General features: G+C 31.6%; 1 protein-coding gene across 1 annotated transcript in view; it reads left to right on the plus strand.

The window, feature by feature from the left end:
- Window positions 1-11,209: 11,209 nt before the first annotated feature.
- The window catches only part of LOC145293493 (carboxypeptidase B-like), a 119,575-nt gene continuing 110,117 nt past the window's right edge, over window positions 11,210-20,667 (plus strand). The window contains exon 1 of the mRNA XM_080140025.1: window positions 11,210-11,753. Coding sequence (XP_079996151.1) covers window positions 11,632-11,753 — 122 coding nt within the window. The 5' untranslated portion in view covers window positions 11,210-11,631. The remainder of the gene's footprint in view (window positions 11,754-20,667) is intronic.

Consider the following 20,667-nt stretch of genomic DNA (forward strand, 5'->3'; position numbering starts at 1 on the left):
TCAAGGCCTACATTTTTTTTTTTAATATGCATGGTTGTCTGCTATACGAGACTCGAATCAATTCTAGTTGGGACATCCCCAAAACAGGAAACAACCAAAAAGACACGTTTTGTCTTGACACCAGTTTATTTTATCTTTTACATCCGTTTGAATTATAAACAACACGCTGGCTTTCACAGATCTCTTTTACAAAGAGATTATTAAAAGATATAGTTCTCTTAAATTATCAAAGTTGTTTAAAATTCAGGTTCTTTGCATGTTAGTGTTGAACCTTTGTTTATCATCAAAGTATATAAATGGGGGCTCACTCCTCTTTTCTCTTAAAATAATTATCTCTATTATATCTATTATAATATAAAACTCAAATCGTCTTGCTTGGGCGTTTTACAGAATATTCTTTTCCGTATTTCATTTTATTTCCTTACATTTCTGTATATTACTTTTTTTTTTTTTAAAGAATTCTAATATAAACAAAACGATTTCAAACTGAAGATAATGAAAAACCATATGCGTTTTTAGCGTCCCAAATTTTTAAAACGATTATTTTGATTGTATTTTCATTGAAGGCTTAAATCGTTAAAAAAAAAAAAAAAATGTTTTTTCTAATAAAAAAAAAATAAATTAAAAAAAAAAAAGCTACTTCATCGATTTACGTATTTTAAAAACATATCTGGTATTTTTTACGGCCTAAGCTATCGTAGTTTACGTCCTAAAATAGAAATCAAGATCTACTTTTTTGGCTTATACGTTTCAACGGCCTTTAAAAAAATTATGTAGAAGAATATTTAGAGTGGGGATCACTTTTCTATATTAATTTAACGTATAATGAGCACCCACTTCGGTAAACGAGACAGGTAATCGTTAGCATTTTTTCTAGTTCGGTTGCGGGGGGGGGGGAGAAAAGTCATAAGTTCTAAACATTTTAAAAATATATGTATATTATTTTAATTGGAATTCATTATTGAGATCAGTATTATTTATATTAATTTATTTATTGCGGACTATTATTCTCATCTTTATTAGTTGTTGTTTCACGACGTTTCGGCCAACCATTCCTCTGGCCTTCGTCAGGTAGTAAGATGATAATAAAGAAATGTGGATTTATAAGATAAAAAAAATCCAACCTTGATCGCCCCTTCGGGGCCCGTGGCGTAGTTGATAGAGACGTTGAATCTTTACAGTTCCAGATGAGAATTGTCTGAAGATAGTTTCAATCCTACCCAAAGCCGGCCAGAGTTTTACTTGGCCAAAAACGTGGTGAGACGACAACAACTACGGATGGCAGTAATTGCTGAGAATGCCAGAGGAATAGTTGTCCGAAACGTCGTAAAACAACAACTAATAAAGATGAGATAATAATAGTCCGCAACAAATAAATTAATTTTAAAAATACGTAGAAACACTTCAAAACGTGTGTGGAGGGACTTTTCATTTTTTGATATTTTAAGGCTGTCAACACACAAAAAATACTGTGCATCTATACAATGCACACTCTCTTCTAGTATTTTTTCTGTTTTCTCCCCTGTTTTCCTTTTTGTTTGTTTGTTTTTTTCAACGGATTACACCCCTTTTATATAAAGGACTTTTCATTTAATCTAAGGGTAATGATGCTAAAGCTTTTATTTTCGAATGCATTTCGTATTGTTTTCACTGGTCGCCATGTTTGCTTTCGCGCGCGTGCATTCAATTTTTGCGCGTTTATACATTAATTCTGTATAATCACTATTCCATCACCAGCTATAAAATATACTGACCCAACGGGTCGCGAATAGACTAGTTAATTATAATGACGGGTTACCACCTTTTAATTCCATAGTAGTTTCATTTAGTTGGTCAACTTTCAGAAGAGTGTCACTTAGAACTGAATTTTACTTAGTATTCTGTCCATTACGACACGGTTCCTTACTCACAAGGTTCAATTGAAGATCCAGTTGAAGCTTTGATCCTCAGTGCGGGCGACTCTAAGAATACAGGTACGACTTAGTTAAAACTTCTACTTTTGACAGAACGAGAGCATGCTACTCGGTCCGTGGGTTAAATAAAGTGTTCTGTTCGAAATCCCGTGCAGATCCCCCAGTTCGACGGAAAGATTCCCGAGTTCGAAAAGATACACGCGAGGATGGTCGATCGAAAAGTTGTGAGAATAACAGCCAAGATGAGAACAGTAGTTTGAATAATCCAAATAATATTATTTTTTTAATCTTTATCTAAAAAGAAATGCAGAAATATAAGTTGTTTTAATTAGAACAAGCAGAGAGACGCCCAGCCATTGTTTGTCGGAAAATACGCTTACATATATTTTAATTCATGCAGGTTTCGTATTTATCATTACAAAGCAAATTCTCTATTGAATATATATATATATATATATATATATATATATATATATATATATATATATATATATATATATAAAATAAAAATTACAATTAAATTTACCAAAATCATCCAAGATGATAAAATTAAAGTATATTATAAATATTAAAGAAATAATATTTATAAAATTATCACAGCCAGATGTAAAAGCTCGATAAAACCAAAGAGGAAATAGAGCTTATAATATGAGCAAACAGTTAATAAAATATGTTAAAAAAAAAACACTTTGAAATGAGTTAAAAACATATTTAATCTGAAAAGGAAACACTAGATAAATGGATAGTCCTTAATCTGCGGAGTTTCGAAGAAATACTTTCCTTCTCATCAGAGGGTAGGAATTAGCAAAATGCGGGATCGGATTTTGCTTGCAGAAGTAATTGATGAAACAAAAAGTCAAAGATCTTACTTGAAAACAAAAAAAGTGAAGCAGAGGGAATATGGTGAAGAAAAAGGTGATTTCTTCATCATATTCCCTCTGCTTCACTTTTTTTGTTTTCAAGTAAGATCTTTGACTTACTTGATGTTTCATCAAATACTTCTCCATGCAAAATCCGATCCCGCATTTTGCTAATTCCTACCCTCTGATGAGAAGGAAAGTATTTCTTCGAAACTCCGCGGATTAAGGACTATCCATTTATCTAGTATTTCCTTTTCAGATTAAATATGTTTTTAACTCATTTCAAAGTGTTTTCTAACATATTTTATTAACTGTTTGCTCATATATATATATATATATATATATATATATATATATATATATATATATTAGCAAAAGTACCCGTCGTTGACTGGGTTCAAAAACAGCCTGCAGAAAATGGACTCTGATTTATGAAAGTACTAGCGGGGGTACCCGGCGTTGCCCGGGTGTTTTGAGGTGTGCGTGCTCGGGCGGGGGGGGTAATCAAAACATAAGAATAAGCGAAGTAAATATTTAAAAACAACACACAAAAAAACTAACGTAAGGCAAACGAACGATGTTTAATGTAAAAATGGGGGGGGGGGGAAAGAAAGCATGAAGCAGAAAAACGAACGTTAAAACTTCGTTAAAAAATCTGAAAAATAAAAACAAAAAAAAAACATGTGAAAAATTTTTTTTTGTATATTCGAAGTAAATCATGTTCCGACGTCGTATGAGGCATGTGTAGAAGCGAATTTGTTATGAGAGGACGGTTTTTGCTGACCCCTCCATGCAGAAAACTGATGATTTTAGGGTGAAGAAATTCATGTTTTTGGCCAATTTTTCGATATTTGTCGGGCGAAGGTTGGAAGTTTAAAATGATACCGATCTCGTGAAAATTCGTGACCTATGTTGAAAGTTTTTACGAGACATACAAACACACACACACATATATACATACATACATACATACATACAAATAAACATACATACACACATTTTCGCTTTTATATATAGAGGTGATAGGTTATGAAAAGGAAGGGTTGTAAAGAGATAGCTTCGAATTTGGGGGTATTAAAACCAAAGCAAAATATGATGAAAATAAAAATAAAATAGATAAACCCACTAATTTATTATACCATACATGTTCACACTGAAACACTTATCACAATATTCTGTGGATCTATATTAAAAAAGCTTGTTAAACTTTGTGACATATTTCCATTCTATGGAGGTCAGGCGCGAACGAACACCCCATAATTTTATTATACCATATTTCTTCAAACTGAACATAATTATCAAAGTATACTTACGCAGATAGATATGAAAATCTTTATTAAAGTTTGCGCCTATTTCCATTCTATGAAGGCCAGGCGCGAACGCAGACCCCACAATTTTGTTATACCATCCCTATTTAAGTTAAAACATACTTATCAAAGTATTCTTATGTACATCTATATCAAAAACACTTGTAAACATCCAAAGGGTAACCATTCTTGGATAGGATATCAGTAATTATTTGAAATTCCTCATCCAATTTTGATTTGAAGCAAATCATAAACGCACGATGTTGTAGGGTCCAAATTAAATTGATCTTACGTTTTCGGAGGCAAAATGAATCCCAGCGTGTAATACAGTCCCGTAAATGTAGGTTTACGGTCTATAGAAAGTAAGGTAACTAGATGGTGTTTTTGTTACCAATACATCAAGGAAAGCTATGGACAAGTTACACTCTCTTTCATAAGTATACTGTAACGCGGGATCCATCCTATTAAGTAGGAAGAAAAATTTATTTCTCCGTTTGATTATTGAAGAGGCAAACTGTGTCGTTCACATAGCGAAAATAGACTAAGGGTTACATGGGTCCAGAGAGTAATTGCCTTTCATAGAAACCCACGAAAATATTCGCCATTATCGGTCCCAGAACTGAGCCCATGGACACACCTTATATTTGCCGATACATTACATTGTCGAAACTGAATTCAACAGATGTAGTGGCAAATTTCATCAGCTCAACCAATATGGGATGAGGCGATATTTGGCTACAAAAAATCTATCTATATATCTATAAAAATGTAAGTGTCTGTCTGTCTGTGTGCGTGTCTGTGTGTCTGTCTGTGTACATTTCCCTACACAATAACTCTGTCAATTTTCAGTCTATAGGCTCGAAATTTGATATACAGAGTACTGAGATTTGGGAAAATCTTCGTAATCTGTTTTCGGCCAGAAATTTGGCTATTAACAAGTCACAGTTCAACGATTTGACTTTTGAGAACTCTACCATACTCCTCCGACAATTTTGAGTATAAACAATTGAAATTTTAAGTATAGGTTCATTGGACATAGATCTCACTTAATAATATAATGTGACCCCAAAACAATAAATACTAAGAGGTCATAGTAGGAGTCAAAGTTAAAAAACATTTGACCTCTGTGTTCTCTACCAAATTACTCACACAATTTCTGGTCTAAACATTTGAAATTTTACATAAAAGGTATTCAGAGATAGGGCAAGCTTTTTAATCGGTTTGGGCCGAAAATTTGAGCTACCAATATATAAATGTATGTATGTTTGCATGTCTGCCTAAACCTTTCGACAGAGGCGACGGATTTTTACAAGATCATTATCGTTTTTAAGCTCGACCCTTCAGACGACAAATACCGAAAAATTGGCTAAAAACATTAATTTCTTCACCCTCAACTGGGCACTTTTTAACAGGGAGTGGTCGCTTTTCCGCCGATATTTTCGAAAGTCATCTCTTTTCGATTGTCTAGTCGTAATTTAAACCTATGTCAGTGGTCGTAACAGCAAAGACGTAAGGTTTTTCCCCATTCTTTTCCTCCTTCATGGTACGGGTTCGAGCCTGACTTCCTACTGCCACTTTTTTGTTTGTTTGTTTGTTTTTGTTCAACACCCTCCTCCAAACACCGGGGCAACGCCGGGCACCCATGCTAGTAGTCTCTAAAATCGGGACACAACTAAACAGGTTGCTAATGTCATAAGAACACATAAATTTATTAACAACCTGAGACCTCTGAATAAAGTCTGCAAAATAAAATCAATCTTTCAGGCAGTATTTACTGTAATGTTTTAATACAGGTTGCAAAATATTTAAGATCCATTTTGCAACTATGCTGTGATGACCCTACCATAAATTAAATGGGCCTTAAAAGGAATACCTACTTTGAGAGTTTTAGGTAAATGTTATGACCTAGGGCAGATCGATCCTGGGGGTCTAATCTCATTAGCCATGCTAGACGGAAGTACACCACTCTTAACCCACTTAACTAATTTCTTTTGGAATTTGGTTTCTAAAGAGGTTGTACGAGCATGAGCTACGACCGGAAACTTTTGTATAAATTTCTCTTCAGAAACCAAATTCCAAAAGAATTGCGGTGTTTCGCTTTTATAGACATTGTTACAACAGGTCTTTTCATTTCATTAGTTAGAGTAATATCTGCCATTGGATCTTATGAAAGTAAAAAGAAAAAAGAAAAAGAAAAGAAAACATTAATTAGTATATATATTATTTCTTAATTGGAATTCATTTTTGAGATGAGCATTATATATATTAATTTATTTTTATTTCGGACTATTATTCTCATCTTTATTAGTTTGTTGTTTTCATCTTTTTATTATTATTATTTTTCACGACGTTTCGGCCAACTATTCCTTTGGCCTTCGTCAGGTGGTAACCGCGACGGATAGCAAATTCGAATCTCCTAACTGCATTCTTAGTAATCACTGCCATCCGTAGTTGTTGCCGTCTCACCAAGTAAACCTCTGGCCGGCTTTGAGTAGGATTGAAACCGCTATCTTCAGACAATGTCCATCTGGAACCGTAGAGATTCAACGTCTCTATCAACTGCGCCATGGGCCTCGAAGGGCGATCAAGGTTGGATTCTTTGATCTTATACAATAAACTAATAAAGATGGGAATAATAGTCCGAAATAAAAATAAATTAATATTAATTCGTATATTTTTAATTTAAAGTACAAAAAATATAAGTATACTCTGACGCACCCCATATATATATATATATATATATATATATATATATATATATATATATATATATATATATATATATATATATATATAATATATATATAATGTTGTGGAGGACATGATGGTGGTCTGTTTGTGTGATAGACGATCCCGTCCTCATGGTGAATGTATTGAATGGTAGAAGGATTGGAAAAGCAAAAGGTCGCATAATGACGACGAAAACATGCCGGTGTAAATCAGCGAAAGAAATGCAATTTATTTACATAAATATACATGAGAAATATTAAGAAGCGATAGAAGGAATGAGAGTTCATTGGGAGATGAGTAACGTTACTTGCGTTGATAGCTGCGAAAGGCTGACAGGCTAGTCAGAGGCGCTGTTGGGTGGCCGATGCCACCGAAGCGGTATTTGTTACATCTTAACTGCTTGGGGGTCCAGCGCGAAAAAAAAAGAGAAATAATAAAACTCAAATGACCTTGTAACGAGTGTTGTAACCCAACATCCGGTTTACGACTTCCGGTTGCGCATGTGTACATAAACATAAACCCATGACAGCGTAAACAAATAAGCACAAATTGCTACTTTTGCAGAATTTGACCTGCGCACTGAAATATTAACGTAATTATTTCGAAATTATTATTTAACATTGGAAAAGTGGGGATGTTTTGCAACTATTCTGTATTGCAATTATACTGTCGCAGTTTTCTTAAAAATAAATAAACTTTGACCCGTGGACAACGTATTGTTTTACTGTGTACGTTTTCAGCGTCCCAATTGTTTTTTTGTTTTTTTCGCGTTTAAATTATCTAAATAATTATTAATACTTTCTGCATTTTTTTACATCGTTCATTTCTGTATGACGTTTAAGTTATTTTAACGCAATTTTCTTACAAATAAATCTACTTTAACCTTTGACAACCATAAGAGCATTTTACAACGTATTGTTTTACTGTGTACGTTTTCAGCGGCCCAATTGGGTTTTTTTTCGCGTTTAAATTAAACGATATATCAAAATTTAAATAGTGCAGATTTACCTATAAGTATGGCAAACCACTTATAATTCAATGGCTGTAAGTTTTTTTTCAAAAATAAACAATTATAAACAGAACGACTCATTGAAATCTATCTATATTCTTTTTTTCATTTTTAATATGCTTTCATAGAAATGTTTCTGTTATGTCACAAAAACTATTTTCTTTACGTCACAAGTGTCACACTCATACATTAATTCCATAGCTAATATAACATACTGACCCAACGGGTCACGGGTAGTCTAGTATATATATATATATATATATATATATATATATATATATATATATATATATATATAAGAACAAGTAGTCAATAAAACATGTTAAAAAACACTTTCAAAAATAAATAAAAATAAAATAATAAAACATGTTAAAAAACACTTTCAAAAATAAATAAAAATAAAATAATAAAACATGTTAAAAAAACACTTTCAAAAATAAATAAAAATAAAATAATAAAACATGTTTAAAAAACACTTTCAAAAATAAATAAAAATAAAATAATAAAACATGTTAAAAGAAACACTTTCAAAAAGAGTTAAAACAATTTTAACTTTAAAAGGAAACACAAAGTAAGTGAATAGTCCTTAATCCGCGGAGTTTCGAAAAAATACTTTCCTTCTCATCAGAGGGTAGGATTTAGCAAAATGCGGGATCGGATTTTGCTTGCATAAGTATTTGATGAAACTACAAGTAATTCATAGATCTTACTTGGTAACAAATAGTGAAGGAGAGAGAATATGGTGAAAAAAAAAGTAATTTCACGTGAATGGATAGTCTCGTGAAGAGTAAATTATCCAATAACGGTAAAATCCAAAAATCAAAATCCAAAAAAGTTGGTTAAGTTTCCATTTCCACAAGTAAAATCCAAGGGAATCGCGTAATTGGAAGATGGTCCAAAGTAATCGTGTATATATATATATATATATATATATATATATATATATATATATATATGATGAAAATAATGGAAATAGTATTCCGACAAAATAGAGAAATAAAAAAGAACAAACCGTATTATGTGTTCATCAACGTTTCGTCTTTATTTCGTCTATTTTTATCTCGAAATAAAGACGAAACGTTGATGAACACATAATACGGTTTATTCCTTTTTATTTCTCTCTCTCTCTCTCTCTCTCTCTCTCTATATATATATATATATATATATATATATATATATATATATATATGTATGTTTGAAGTATATATATATATAAATGTATATATATATGTGTATGTATACATGTATGTATATATGTGTATGTATACGTATATATATATATATGTATGTATGTATATATACGTATATATATATGTGTATGTATACGTATATATATGTATGTATGTATATATATTTATATATGTATGTATATATATATGTATATATGTCTGTAAATACCTATGTATGTATATACATAAGTATGTATATATTATATTTTTTATATTACGCCATTTTTGGATTCAAAATGGCGTAATGTAAACATATAATAAGTTAATATTTACAGCTTTTCTTCCAATTTTCGGATTTTTAATCATGTCAAAACGTAATTTATCTCTTTTTGATGGAGTGATTGCTGCTATTTCTTTTGATGAGTTATGAGCAAATAGAATCACTGTTTTATGTAATAACTAAGTGATTGACTCTGTGCTACGAAACAGATATTGGGAAGAATTGTAAATGTCAACTGCATTAATGGAATAAATTGTAAGATGATGATTATCATGAAATTTGGAATATAGATTTTGTCATTCATTCATTATATTGCTCTGTAGTTACATTGAGCTTCTTAAATAAGGATTGGTATATATTATAAGGAACTAAAGTATATTCCCGCATATATATATATATATATATATATATATATATATATATATATATATATATATATATATATATATAAAGAAGGCTTGGTAGACCAAGAGCAGGCTCGAAGTGCAGACCAAGAGCAGGCTCGAAGTGTTCTCTCAAATAATGACAACAGAAAGTATCTCTTTTTTCTCCCCAGCCCTAAAGTCACCAGAGTCCAGGCCATTGTTGAGCTATCTTGTTCTCTGTTGGCTTAAATGTATTGTCCTGTGCAGTTCTAGAAATGTCCTCCAGGCTTTGGAGTCACCCTATATTGTTAATCGCTCAAGGCGCTCTTACTGGGTAATGACGATGGGTCTGCCCAAGCATTATTTGCACGCCAGAATTCTCTTCACTTGGGGCGTTGATTTTTTAAAATCCCACTTTTCGACCCTTATGTCACATCTTCCCGCAGTGGGAGGGCAATAAAAACATCGAGTGTCTCTTTGTAAGAATCGGAGTAGTTGTATTAAATTTAACAAAAAAAAAAAAAACTTTTTAAGGAAGTAAAGAAAGAAGGGGAGACTGAAAGAAAGAAGAGAGTGGGGAGGGGAAGAAAGGATGAGATAGAGAGGGAAAGAGAGGAAATAAAAAAAGAAATAAAGAAAACGAAAAAAAAAATAGTTCCAAGAGTAGACACGATATCATCTCGACCACTGAAAAAATTGTTGATGTAGATATTCTCACCATATTTAAAAATAGCAAGAAATCCCATAAAACACGCATACACATATGTGTGTGGGTTATATGTGTATATATTTGCGTGTATATATGTGTGTGTACGTGTATGTGTATATATGTGATATATGTGTGTATATTTGTATATATATGTGTATGTTTGTATATATATGTGATATATGTGTGTGTATATACATGTGTGTATATATCTGTTTATACGTATCCATATATATATACATGTATATATATAGATGTACGTGTATATATGTATGTGTATATTTGCATATATATGTATGTATATATATATCTATGTATATATGTATGCATGTATGTATATATTTATGTATGTATGCATGCATATAAGAATGTATATATATGTATGTATATACATAAGTATATATATGTATATATGTGTATGTGTATATGTGTATGTATATATTATATTATATATATATAGAAAATATATATATATATATATATATATATATATATATATATATATATATATATATATATATATATATATATATATATATATATTATGTTCTCCTTCTTCACTTATGACTCCCACCTCCACTAAACAGGGGTATAATTTTATCGACAAAAATGCAGGTGGCAGCGGTTTAGGTTTTGCGGCAGACACACGCCTGTGGACGTACACAAAAATAACACAAATAATAAAATAAAAGAGGGAAGGGAGGAACATGATTTTATTAAAAAAAAAAAAAAAAAAAAGAAAGGAAATTTTCGAACTGACTTTGGGTGAGGGAAGAAGGAGAGAACGCGAGGGGGGGGGGGGCAGTGGCGAATAGAAAGAAAGACAGAGGGGGAAGAGAGAGGGAAGAATGAGAAAGGTGCGGTGCGGGAGAAAGAGAAAATAAACGAAATAATATAGAGAGAGGGAGGAGAAAGGGTATTTCCTCTTGTGTGTGTGTGTGTGTGTGTGTGTGTGTGTGTGTGTGTGTGTGAGAGAGAGAGAGAGAGAGAGAGAGAGAGAGAGAGAGAGAGAGAGAGAGAGAGAGCCTTTGTGTTGAACAAAAAAAATGCCTTACCGAAGCGACTTCTTCAACAGCTCTTCCATTAGGAAGGTCTATCCACCAGTGCATGCCAAAAAACGGAGTGAGACAGACAGTCTCCTCCTTGCTCCAGTCGGCTGGCCATTGATTGTGAGCGCACAGGGCTAAATGTATGCATGTCTACATAATAATACATAAACAATATTTATTTTTTAAAAAATATCAGGGGGACTAAGAAAAGAAAATATTTGAAAACCCGAAGAAGAGAGAATTATGACGAGAAAAGTGGCGGTTTTACTCAACTTTCTTTTCTTTCTCGGTGCATTTTCTTTTTCTCCAGCTGATCAGGATGTTGACGGCCAGCCGGCAACCGGACAAAATGTTTCCTATACCGGGTAAGTAAGACATTTTAGGTTATGGTAAAGATTAGATGCTTAACTTTACTTCCGGTTAATGTTTTGCAGATGCAAGGACAGCTTTCTTGTAGAAAGTGTTTCCCGATTATAATTTATATGAGAAAATGTTTTTTTTTTGTTTTTTTTTTAGATTAGGTCCACCTCCACCTCCACAATTTTTTAAATGGCAACTTGAATAGGTTTTCGACTATACTGAATACGAAAATTGCATTGAAATTTTGCAGAAATAAGTAGTTATCGAGATATAAAAAGTTGTATTATGCATTGTATTTTTGGCGGACATCTTTTTTTTTTACGCGCGTGCAGTGTCAGTCATAGATGAGTAGATTTGTTTATGGCGCGCGCACGCGCATAAAATATGGCCGCCACAGAATACAATGCATAATACAACTTTTTATATCTCGATAACTACTTATTTCTGCAAAATTTCAATGCGATTTTCGTATTCAGCATAGTCGAAAACCTCCCAAAAGTCGTCATTTAAAAGAAAATTGTTGAGGTGGACCTAATCTGATAATTTACAAAAAAAAAAAAAAAACTTAAGAAGGTAAACCTGTACACTGCACACTCCTTTCATATGTTATTCTTTTCGTTTTTTTTTTTTTTTAAGAAAAATTTCAAGTGGTTGATTATCGATTGAATCCTACCAAAAAAAAAAAAATGAAAAAAAAAATCAATATTTAAAGATTTTTAGGGAGTGCTCAGTTTCCATTACGATGCTCTAGAAAATCGATCCCCCATATTGGAATCAGTCGACGAGAATACGAAACCGGAAAAGGTAGAGTTTTGCGTGTTATTTATTTATTTTTTCGATTTTTTAATTTTTATTTTTATTTTTATTTTTTTTTTTTACCATGGTGAATAGTTATTATCCGCATTCGGGTCTGTTTTGAACGGATATCATTTAAAACTGTCCCAAACAAATAGTTTTCATGATATTAAGACCTTTTTAGTCAATGTATTCAGTAGTGTTTCTGTTTCACTGGCCGCCATGCTTTTCTTCGCACGCGCATTCAATTTTTGCGCGCAGTGATCGCTCCTCGATGAAAACAAGTGATATGTTCCCTGAAGTCTGAGTAACAGGTTTTCATCGGTTTCCACCTCTTTGGATAACCATTGCAAATGATTTTGTGTTATCGCAACAGCCGTTTCCTTTTCTTTTATTTTTGTAATTGAAGGGTTACCTTTTATCAAGTCCCGGGGGCCACTCGAGGACAAGGATTTAGGTAGATGGCGAGACAATAAGATCAGTCACGGTGGTTTACCATTCATTTATCGCTTTGTAGTTTTAGCGACAATCGGGTCAAGATCACAGTGTGGTATCTGTTCTGATGCTGTATTTCACCTTTTCTGTCCTCGGTTAGTGGAGGAGAAATCCTTCATGACTGAGACGATTTTTATTTTTGTTCCTATCCAGAGTGCCCCTTTTGGGGAGCTGGATTTTCCCCAAATTCAAAACCGACTTTGTGTCTAACACTGCCCTCGTGGGGAGGAAAGTAAATAAGGACAATAAGCGTTCACAAGTTCCCAAACTCCCTGCACCCTTACTTCTTTCTTTCTTTCATTGGCAGGTGGAGAGGGATTTGATTTTTGGTAGCTTATTGTCATTCTTATTAATGTTGCTGTTATTATTGTCATTGTCATGATTATTATTGTTGCTGCCACCGCCGCCATTTCAATTTATAATTAATTTAACGTAGCATTAGGGGCCAATTAATGTAAAACACAATATACTCACTGCGACAGTGCGACACTGCGAACGATTACTCGTTGCATGATTCATTGAACACAACTTGCGGCGGATATAAAATGTTTATTATTATTATTATTTTGGTTGTCTCTACGATTCAAGTGTTCACTTCACTTCCGGTTGCCCTTCCCCATGTTCAGAATGGCTTTTCTAAATAATAACGTGGTTATTTAGAAAAGCCATTCTTAACATAATGAGGGAGAGCTTTCGGGTTTGTATTACTGTACACATAGATTCGAACAAGTTGTCAAAAAATAAATATATAACAAATAAATGTTATCAAAGGCAAGCTAAGTTACTTTTTTACCAAACTGGATATATTTTTCGTGTTTTTATTCAATGTAACATGTTTATTCAGCTCGAAAACCATACAGTGTTTACCGATGTATTGGAAAATTCAAGATGGCGTCTGACTCTCTCTTTAACACGGTAAGTTTGGGAAAAGGTGTTATAAATAAAAAACTAGACAAAATACTATTAAAAACCCGCCGAATATATGTCAATCTATGTCACGGTAACATATATTCAGCGAGTTTTTAACAGACTTTTATCCAGTTTTTTATTTATAACACCTTTTCCCAAACTTACCGTGTTAAAGAGAGTCAGACGCCATCTTTAATTTTCCAATACATCGGTAAACACTGTATGGCTTTCGAGCTGAATAAACATGTTACATTGAATAAAAACACGGAAAATATATCCAGTTTGGTAGAACAGTAACTTAGCTTGCCTTTGATAACATTTATTTGTTATATATCTATTTTTTGACAACTTTTTCGAATTTGTGTACAGTAATACAAACCCGCTGTGTGGAAACTTGTATCGTTTAAATTCTTGCTGACAAGAATAACGTACAATCAGTATCAGAATTTTTGTAGGAATTTTTGACACCCCTAACACGAAACTGCGAATACAATATAAAAATCTCGTAATTTCTCTGTTAAAAGTGGGTTATTTATTTTCTTTATGGATTATACTTCCAAAATAAACTATTACAGTTGTTTTAAAAGTAATAAAAATATTTTTATTTTTTTTTTAAACAGTAATGAATTTTCCGAACTCAATATTTTTAAATTTTTAAACTCAATATTTTTAAATTTTAAAATTTTAAAAATCTATCAAAATTTTTCTATTGATTCTATTTTTACGATATTTTCAGGGTCAATGTGAAATTTTATGTTCTTTCCAATAAACCGAATATAATATTTTAGACAAACGTTTTTTTTTTTTTATTCACGGTTCCCCCCCCCCCCCAGTGTCTATTACAAAGAAAATACTTAATTTAGTCTCGGATAAGTACATAATTATTTACTCACAAATTGAAGAGAAAAGGTCAATACATAATATATTCAAATTTAAAAAAAAACGGACATCGTGTTCTTGTAGAATTTTACCTGTAAAGTTTGAAGTTTAAAACCTTTTTTTAAACCACGTTATTTGTTTTTTCTTTTTTCTTTTTTTTTTTTTTAATGGAACCTTGGTCCTTGCTCCTTTAATTGAAAAAAAAATTAGGGCTTGAATTACATTTTTCGAGGAGTTATAAGCTTGGAAAGACAGGGGGTCGAATAATTCACGCCTCCAATTTTGTAAATGTCTAAAAATAATTAATTTCGACTCGGATAAGTACATAATTATTTACTCACAAATTGAAGAGAAAAGGTCAATACATAATATATTCAAATTTAAAAAAAAACGGACATCGTGTTCTCGTCGAATTTTACCTGTAAAGTCCGAAGTTTAAAACCTTTTTAAAAAAAAAACACGTTTTTTTTTTTTTTTTTTTTTTTTTAATGAAATCTTGGTCCTTGCTCCTTTAATTGAAAAAAAAAATTAGGGATTGAATTGCATTTTTCGAGGAGTTATAAGCTTGGAAAGATGGGGTGGAATTATTCGCTATTTTCACAAAAAATTCTGATACTGCTATAACACCGTAAAAATCCAATGCGTTCTATAATAGCTTTTGTGCAATAGCCGCTATTTTTGTTTTTTTGTTTGTTTTTTTCACAAGGCAAAAAAAAGGGTTATGATTATATATATATATATATATATATATATATATATATATATATATATATATATATATATATATATATATATATTCTAAACAAGCGAAAAAGAAAGGGATTTTTTTTTTATAAAACTTGTTCTTAACATGGGGAAGTTGGGGGTGTCTATTCCGTCAGCCGTTTTTAACATAGGAAGGTTGGGGATGTCTATTCCGGAAGCCGTTCTAAACATGGGGAGATTGGGGGTGTCTATTCCGACAGCCGTTCGTAACATGGGGAGGTTGGGGTGTCTATTCCGACAGCCGTTCTTAACATGGGGAGGTTGGGGGGTGTCTGTTTGCTACAATTGCAATTTTCTGCGCATGCGTACCCACTTCACTAGGTGCATAAGAATTTTTGGGGAGTTTTTGACACCCTTAACACAAAACTGGGAATAAAATATATAAAAAAAAAAACCTCGTAATTTCTCATTTTAAAATGGGCTGTTTATTTTCTTTATGGAATATACTTCCAAAATAAACTATTAAAGTTGTTTGAAAATATAATAAAAATATTATTTTTTATTTAAAAAAAAAACAGTGTTTACAAAGTGCCGGCGCGCTTTCATGCAGCCATTTTTTTACGTAATGAAATCAATTGAATTTTACAAGTTAAATATTTTTCAATTTTTAAACTTTAAAAATCTATCAAAATTTTTCTATTGGTTCAATTTTCAGGGTCAATGTGAAATTTTATGCTCTTTCCAATAAACTGAATATGATATTTTAGACAAACGTTTTTTTTTTAATTCACCCCCCCTATTTTGAAATGTCTATTAAAATTTAAATAATTTACTCACCAAAGTTTTATATATCACAAATTGAAGATAAAAGATCAATAAATCAAATATTCTAATTCAAAACAAAAAAGAAGTGTTTTTTTTTAAATTTACATGTAAAGTCCAAAGTGTAAAACCCTTTTTTTAGAACCACGTTGTTTTTTTGTTTTTTTTAAGTGGATGCTTATGTTAAGTAAACATTGTCAAGTAAATATCGAACGCTTACAACAATTTTTTCTATTTCATTCAATGTTTTCGTTTTTTAGATATTTAAAAAAAAATCACTCGATAAAGAAGAATTAAAATATATTAAATCAAAAATTCATGTATTTCTTGGAGAAAAGAAAAAAATTTCATCGACTGTTTTTTATTTTAAGGCAATAACTTATAAGTAAAATTTGACTATTTTTGCAACTATGGGAACACATATTTCTTCCCGCACAAGACTAGACGCCTAACGCGAAAGTGTGGTTCTTACCTCCTTCTGTCCATCCGTAGTTCAAAACAAGGACAAACACCGGTTCGCCGTTTCGCTAACATCGTAAAAATGCTTACGTAATGGCGGCTTTTTCAAGTAGTTGTTTAAAAAAATTCTTTTATTTAAAAAAATACATGGAATTTAAAATATAAATATGGATAAATTCTTAACAATGAAGAATGGAAGTACCCATTGAATAGTATATTTTATAGGTAAGTGATTTTTGGTATATATATATATATATTATATATATATTAGATATTATAATCGAAGTAAGTAAAATTTCGTTGATTTTCTTCAAATCTTTTTTAAAGAAAACCGATTTAAAAAAACAAATATTGCATAATTTGCTATTAAATCTGTTTTTGTTTTTAAATTTGGTCTTTGCTCCTTTAATTGAAAAAAAAATTAGGGTATGAATTACATTTTTCAAGTAGTTATAAGCTTGGAAAGATAGGAGGTCGAATTATTCAATTTTTTATCACGCATTTTTTATGTCAGTTTCTGACACTGTTACCACTTCACCGTCGTACATGAAAGTTAACAAAAAAAAAATAATAATAATAATGGCGGCCAAACATAACTATACTATTAGATGTATCAGAGATTTGGGGGAATTTTTGACACCCCTAACAGAAAACTGCGAATAAAATATAAAAAACTCGTAATTTCACTTTTTAAAGTGGGTTGTTTATTTTCTGTATAGAATATATTCCCAAAATAAACTATTAAAGTTGTTAAAAAAATAATAGAAATATTTTTTTATTTTTTAAAAAACAGTGTTTACAAAATGCCGGCGTGCCTTCATGCAGCCATTTTTTTACGTAATAAAATCAATAGAATTTTACAAGTTAAATATTTTTTAATTTTTAAATTTTTAAAATCTATCAATTTTTCTATGGGTTCAATTTTTACGATATTTTCAAGGGTCAATGTGAAATTTTATGCTCTTTCCAATAGACCATATATAATATTTTAGAGAAACTTTTTTTTTTCAAATTCACCCCCCCCCTTATTTTAAATATCTATTAAAATTTTAATAATTAATTTATGTGCCAAAGTTTTATATATCACAAATTGAAGATAAAAGATCAATAAAGAAAATATTCTAATTTACAAAAAAATAGTTTTGTGGAAATTTACCTGTAAAGTCCAAAGTGTAAAACCTTTTTTTTTTTTTTAAACAACGTTGATTTTTCTTTCTTTTTTTTAATGAAAGCTCATGTTATGCTTACACGTCAAGTAAATACCAAACGCTGACGGCAAATATTTCTATTTCATTGAATGTTTTCTTTTTTTAGATATTCAAAAAAAATTTAGTCGATAAAGAAGTATTAAAATATATCAATCAAAAACTCGTGTATTTTATTAAAAGAATTTTTTTTTTAAATCGACGAAGCGGATTTTTTGTTCTAGGGGAAAAACTTATAAGTGAATGTTCGTTTCCTTTTTAACTATGGAGGATGAAAAATACTAATTTTGGTTAACACACGCAATAAAAACGAGACATTATTTATGTCCCTTGGACGAATCCGTACTTCATAAATTTCATTTTAGCAGCAACAGCTATTTACAGTTTCGCACAAAACACGTTGCGAAAATGCGATTTTTCTACGACCCTCGCTTTAAAAAAATCCTTTTATTTAAAAAAATACATGGAATTTAAAATATAAATGTAGATAAATTCTTAACAATGAAAGATGGAACTACCCATTTAATAGCATATATTTTAAGTAAGTGATTTGTTTTGGCATTTATATATATACCTATATTTACAAGCAAGTCAAAATATGTTGATTTCTTTACATTTTTTTAAGAAAACCGCTTTAAAAAAAAACAAATATTGCATAATTTGCTATTAAAGCTATTATTTATTTTTTAAAGTTGGTCTTTGCTTCTTTAATTGAAAAAAAAATAGGGTTTGAATTACATTTTTCAAGTAGTTATAAGCTTCGAAAAATAGTAAGTTGAATTATTAAAGTTCTGATCATCATTTTTAATGGCCACTTTCTGATACACCTATTATACTAGTAACCACGGGCTAGTGAATGTGTTACTTTTGTAAATAATTTTTGTCAGCGACAAAATAAACTGTGAGATTTGTTCGCAGCAGACCCGAATACACCTGTATACAGTTGAATATATAAAAAAAATCAACTTCTTCAAGGTAAATCTTCGGGTTGTCCCCCAGTGCATTTTCACAAAAAATCAAATTACTGTCGACTAAGTACCATATTTCAAGATTATTGTTTACGTTTTTGTTTGTTTTCAGGGTTTAGTCCAACTCAGGTATCAAAATTAAGACGCCGGAAGTGGGCTCGTTTTATCTAAATATGGGACGGAACGGAAGTCACTAAACATGAAACGAAATACGAGACCATATGGAAATAATTTATTAAAGAAAATTATTTTAGCTTTAACACTTCTTGTGCTATCATGAAACAATAAATAATAATAAACTTTTATTTTTTACATTTCTATTAATTACGTTAAGAAATACTAATATCTTGTACAAATTATAAGTCTTTAAACTTGACGTAAATATCGGTTCTGAGCAAAGTAATTATTCCGTTTTTCCAGTCGTTTACGTTATGGGTCTTACTTCCTTTGAATAACGATATTGAGATTTGGCTTAAAATGTATATTTGGGGTGATTTAAAAAATTATATTTTTTGATAACTTACAATTTATATTAAATGTCAACTACTTATTAATCGTTAACGCAAATAGTTCACGACTGAATAAGTAAACTAAACTTTTGACTTATTTACCAAATGTATTTTCATTTCAAATAATTTATGTCGGTAATAGTGATGATTACCTGTTCAGTGTTTACATTGCTATGAAAGGCTAGCGTAACCTCCACCCCTTTCTGTATGGCTTTAGATTTTGATATTTTCGATGACTACTTTAAATTCATCCAGCGCAGCCGTAGCCGAGATTGAACTCACTACACGATCTTGTCGGTAGCTGAATACTTGATGCTTCGCCAGGGCTATCAAGTGTATTTTTTATCGTGACGCCATCACTAGATGGGATGCCTACCACGGCTGAAGAGAGTTCCAGCTACTCTCGAGAGAAGGATAGATCGCGCTAGTTTCTCAATCTGGTATTTTACTTCGCGGTACATACAGCGCGTCGCCTTCCCAAATGGTCACCCAACTGGTACTGGCCAGGCTCAATATTGCTTAACTTCGGTGATCTGGCGAGAACCGGTGTGTCAACGTGATTATGCCGTATATATACTTTACTGGAGCTAAAATGTTTTAAATTAATTATAACTATTTAATATTGGCAAATATGTAACGTTGCAGTTATATAAAGGAAATAACTAAAAATCCGGGTCGGCATTTTTATCTTTTTTAACAACAGCATTTATCATCGTTACTTTCGGGGCCACTTAAAAAAATTTCTTGTTGCCACGTGTTCATTTTACCTGGTTAGCGGTTCTTTTTCCTCCGACCGCATGCCAGACACAGCTGGCACATTCTCGTCCTTGACTTTACACGCCAGTTTTCTTCGACGCGTACTTTCTTTCTGGCGAACACGTGCTGTCCTGTTTCTCTTTTTACCCTTTTTCTTCTCGCGCACAATTCCTAATTTACATATGCGCGTTTTTACTAGTGCTGCTGCTAATCTCTTCGCAGCCAGCTATCCTTCGCTGCTGCAGATACTTTCCCACGCGCTCATATGCACTATGTTACACTTGTATAGTATGTTAATAAAACAAACAATGGACAGAGGAAAACAAATATACAACAAATATTTACCAAACGCAAAAAAAAAAAAAAAAATTATGAACTGCATTTTTAAAGGTTTTTCTTTTTTTCTTTGTTTTCTAG

Source organism: Euprymna scolopes, chromosome 2, assembly GCF_053919585.1.
Source record: "Euprymna scolopes isolate OS-2025 chromosome 2, ASM5391958v1, whole genome shotgun sequence".
Lineage (NCBI taxonomy): Eukaryota > Metazoa > Mollusca > Cephalopoda > Sepiida > Sepiolidae > Euprymna > Euprymna scolopes.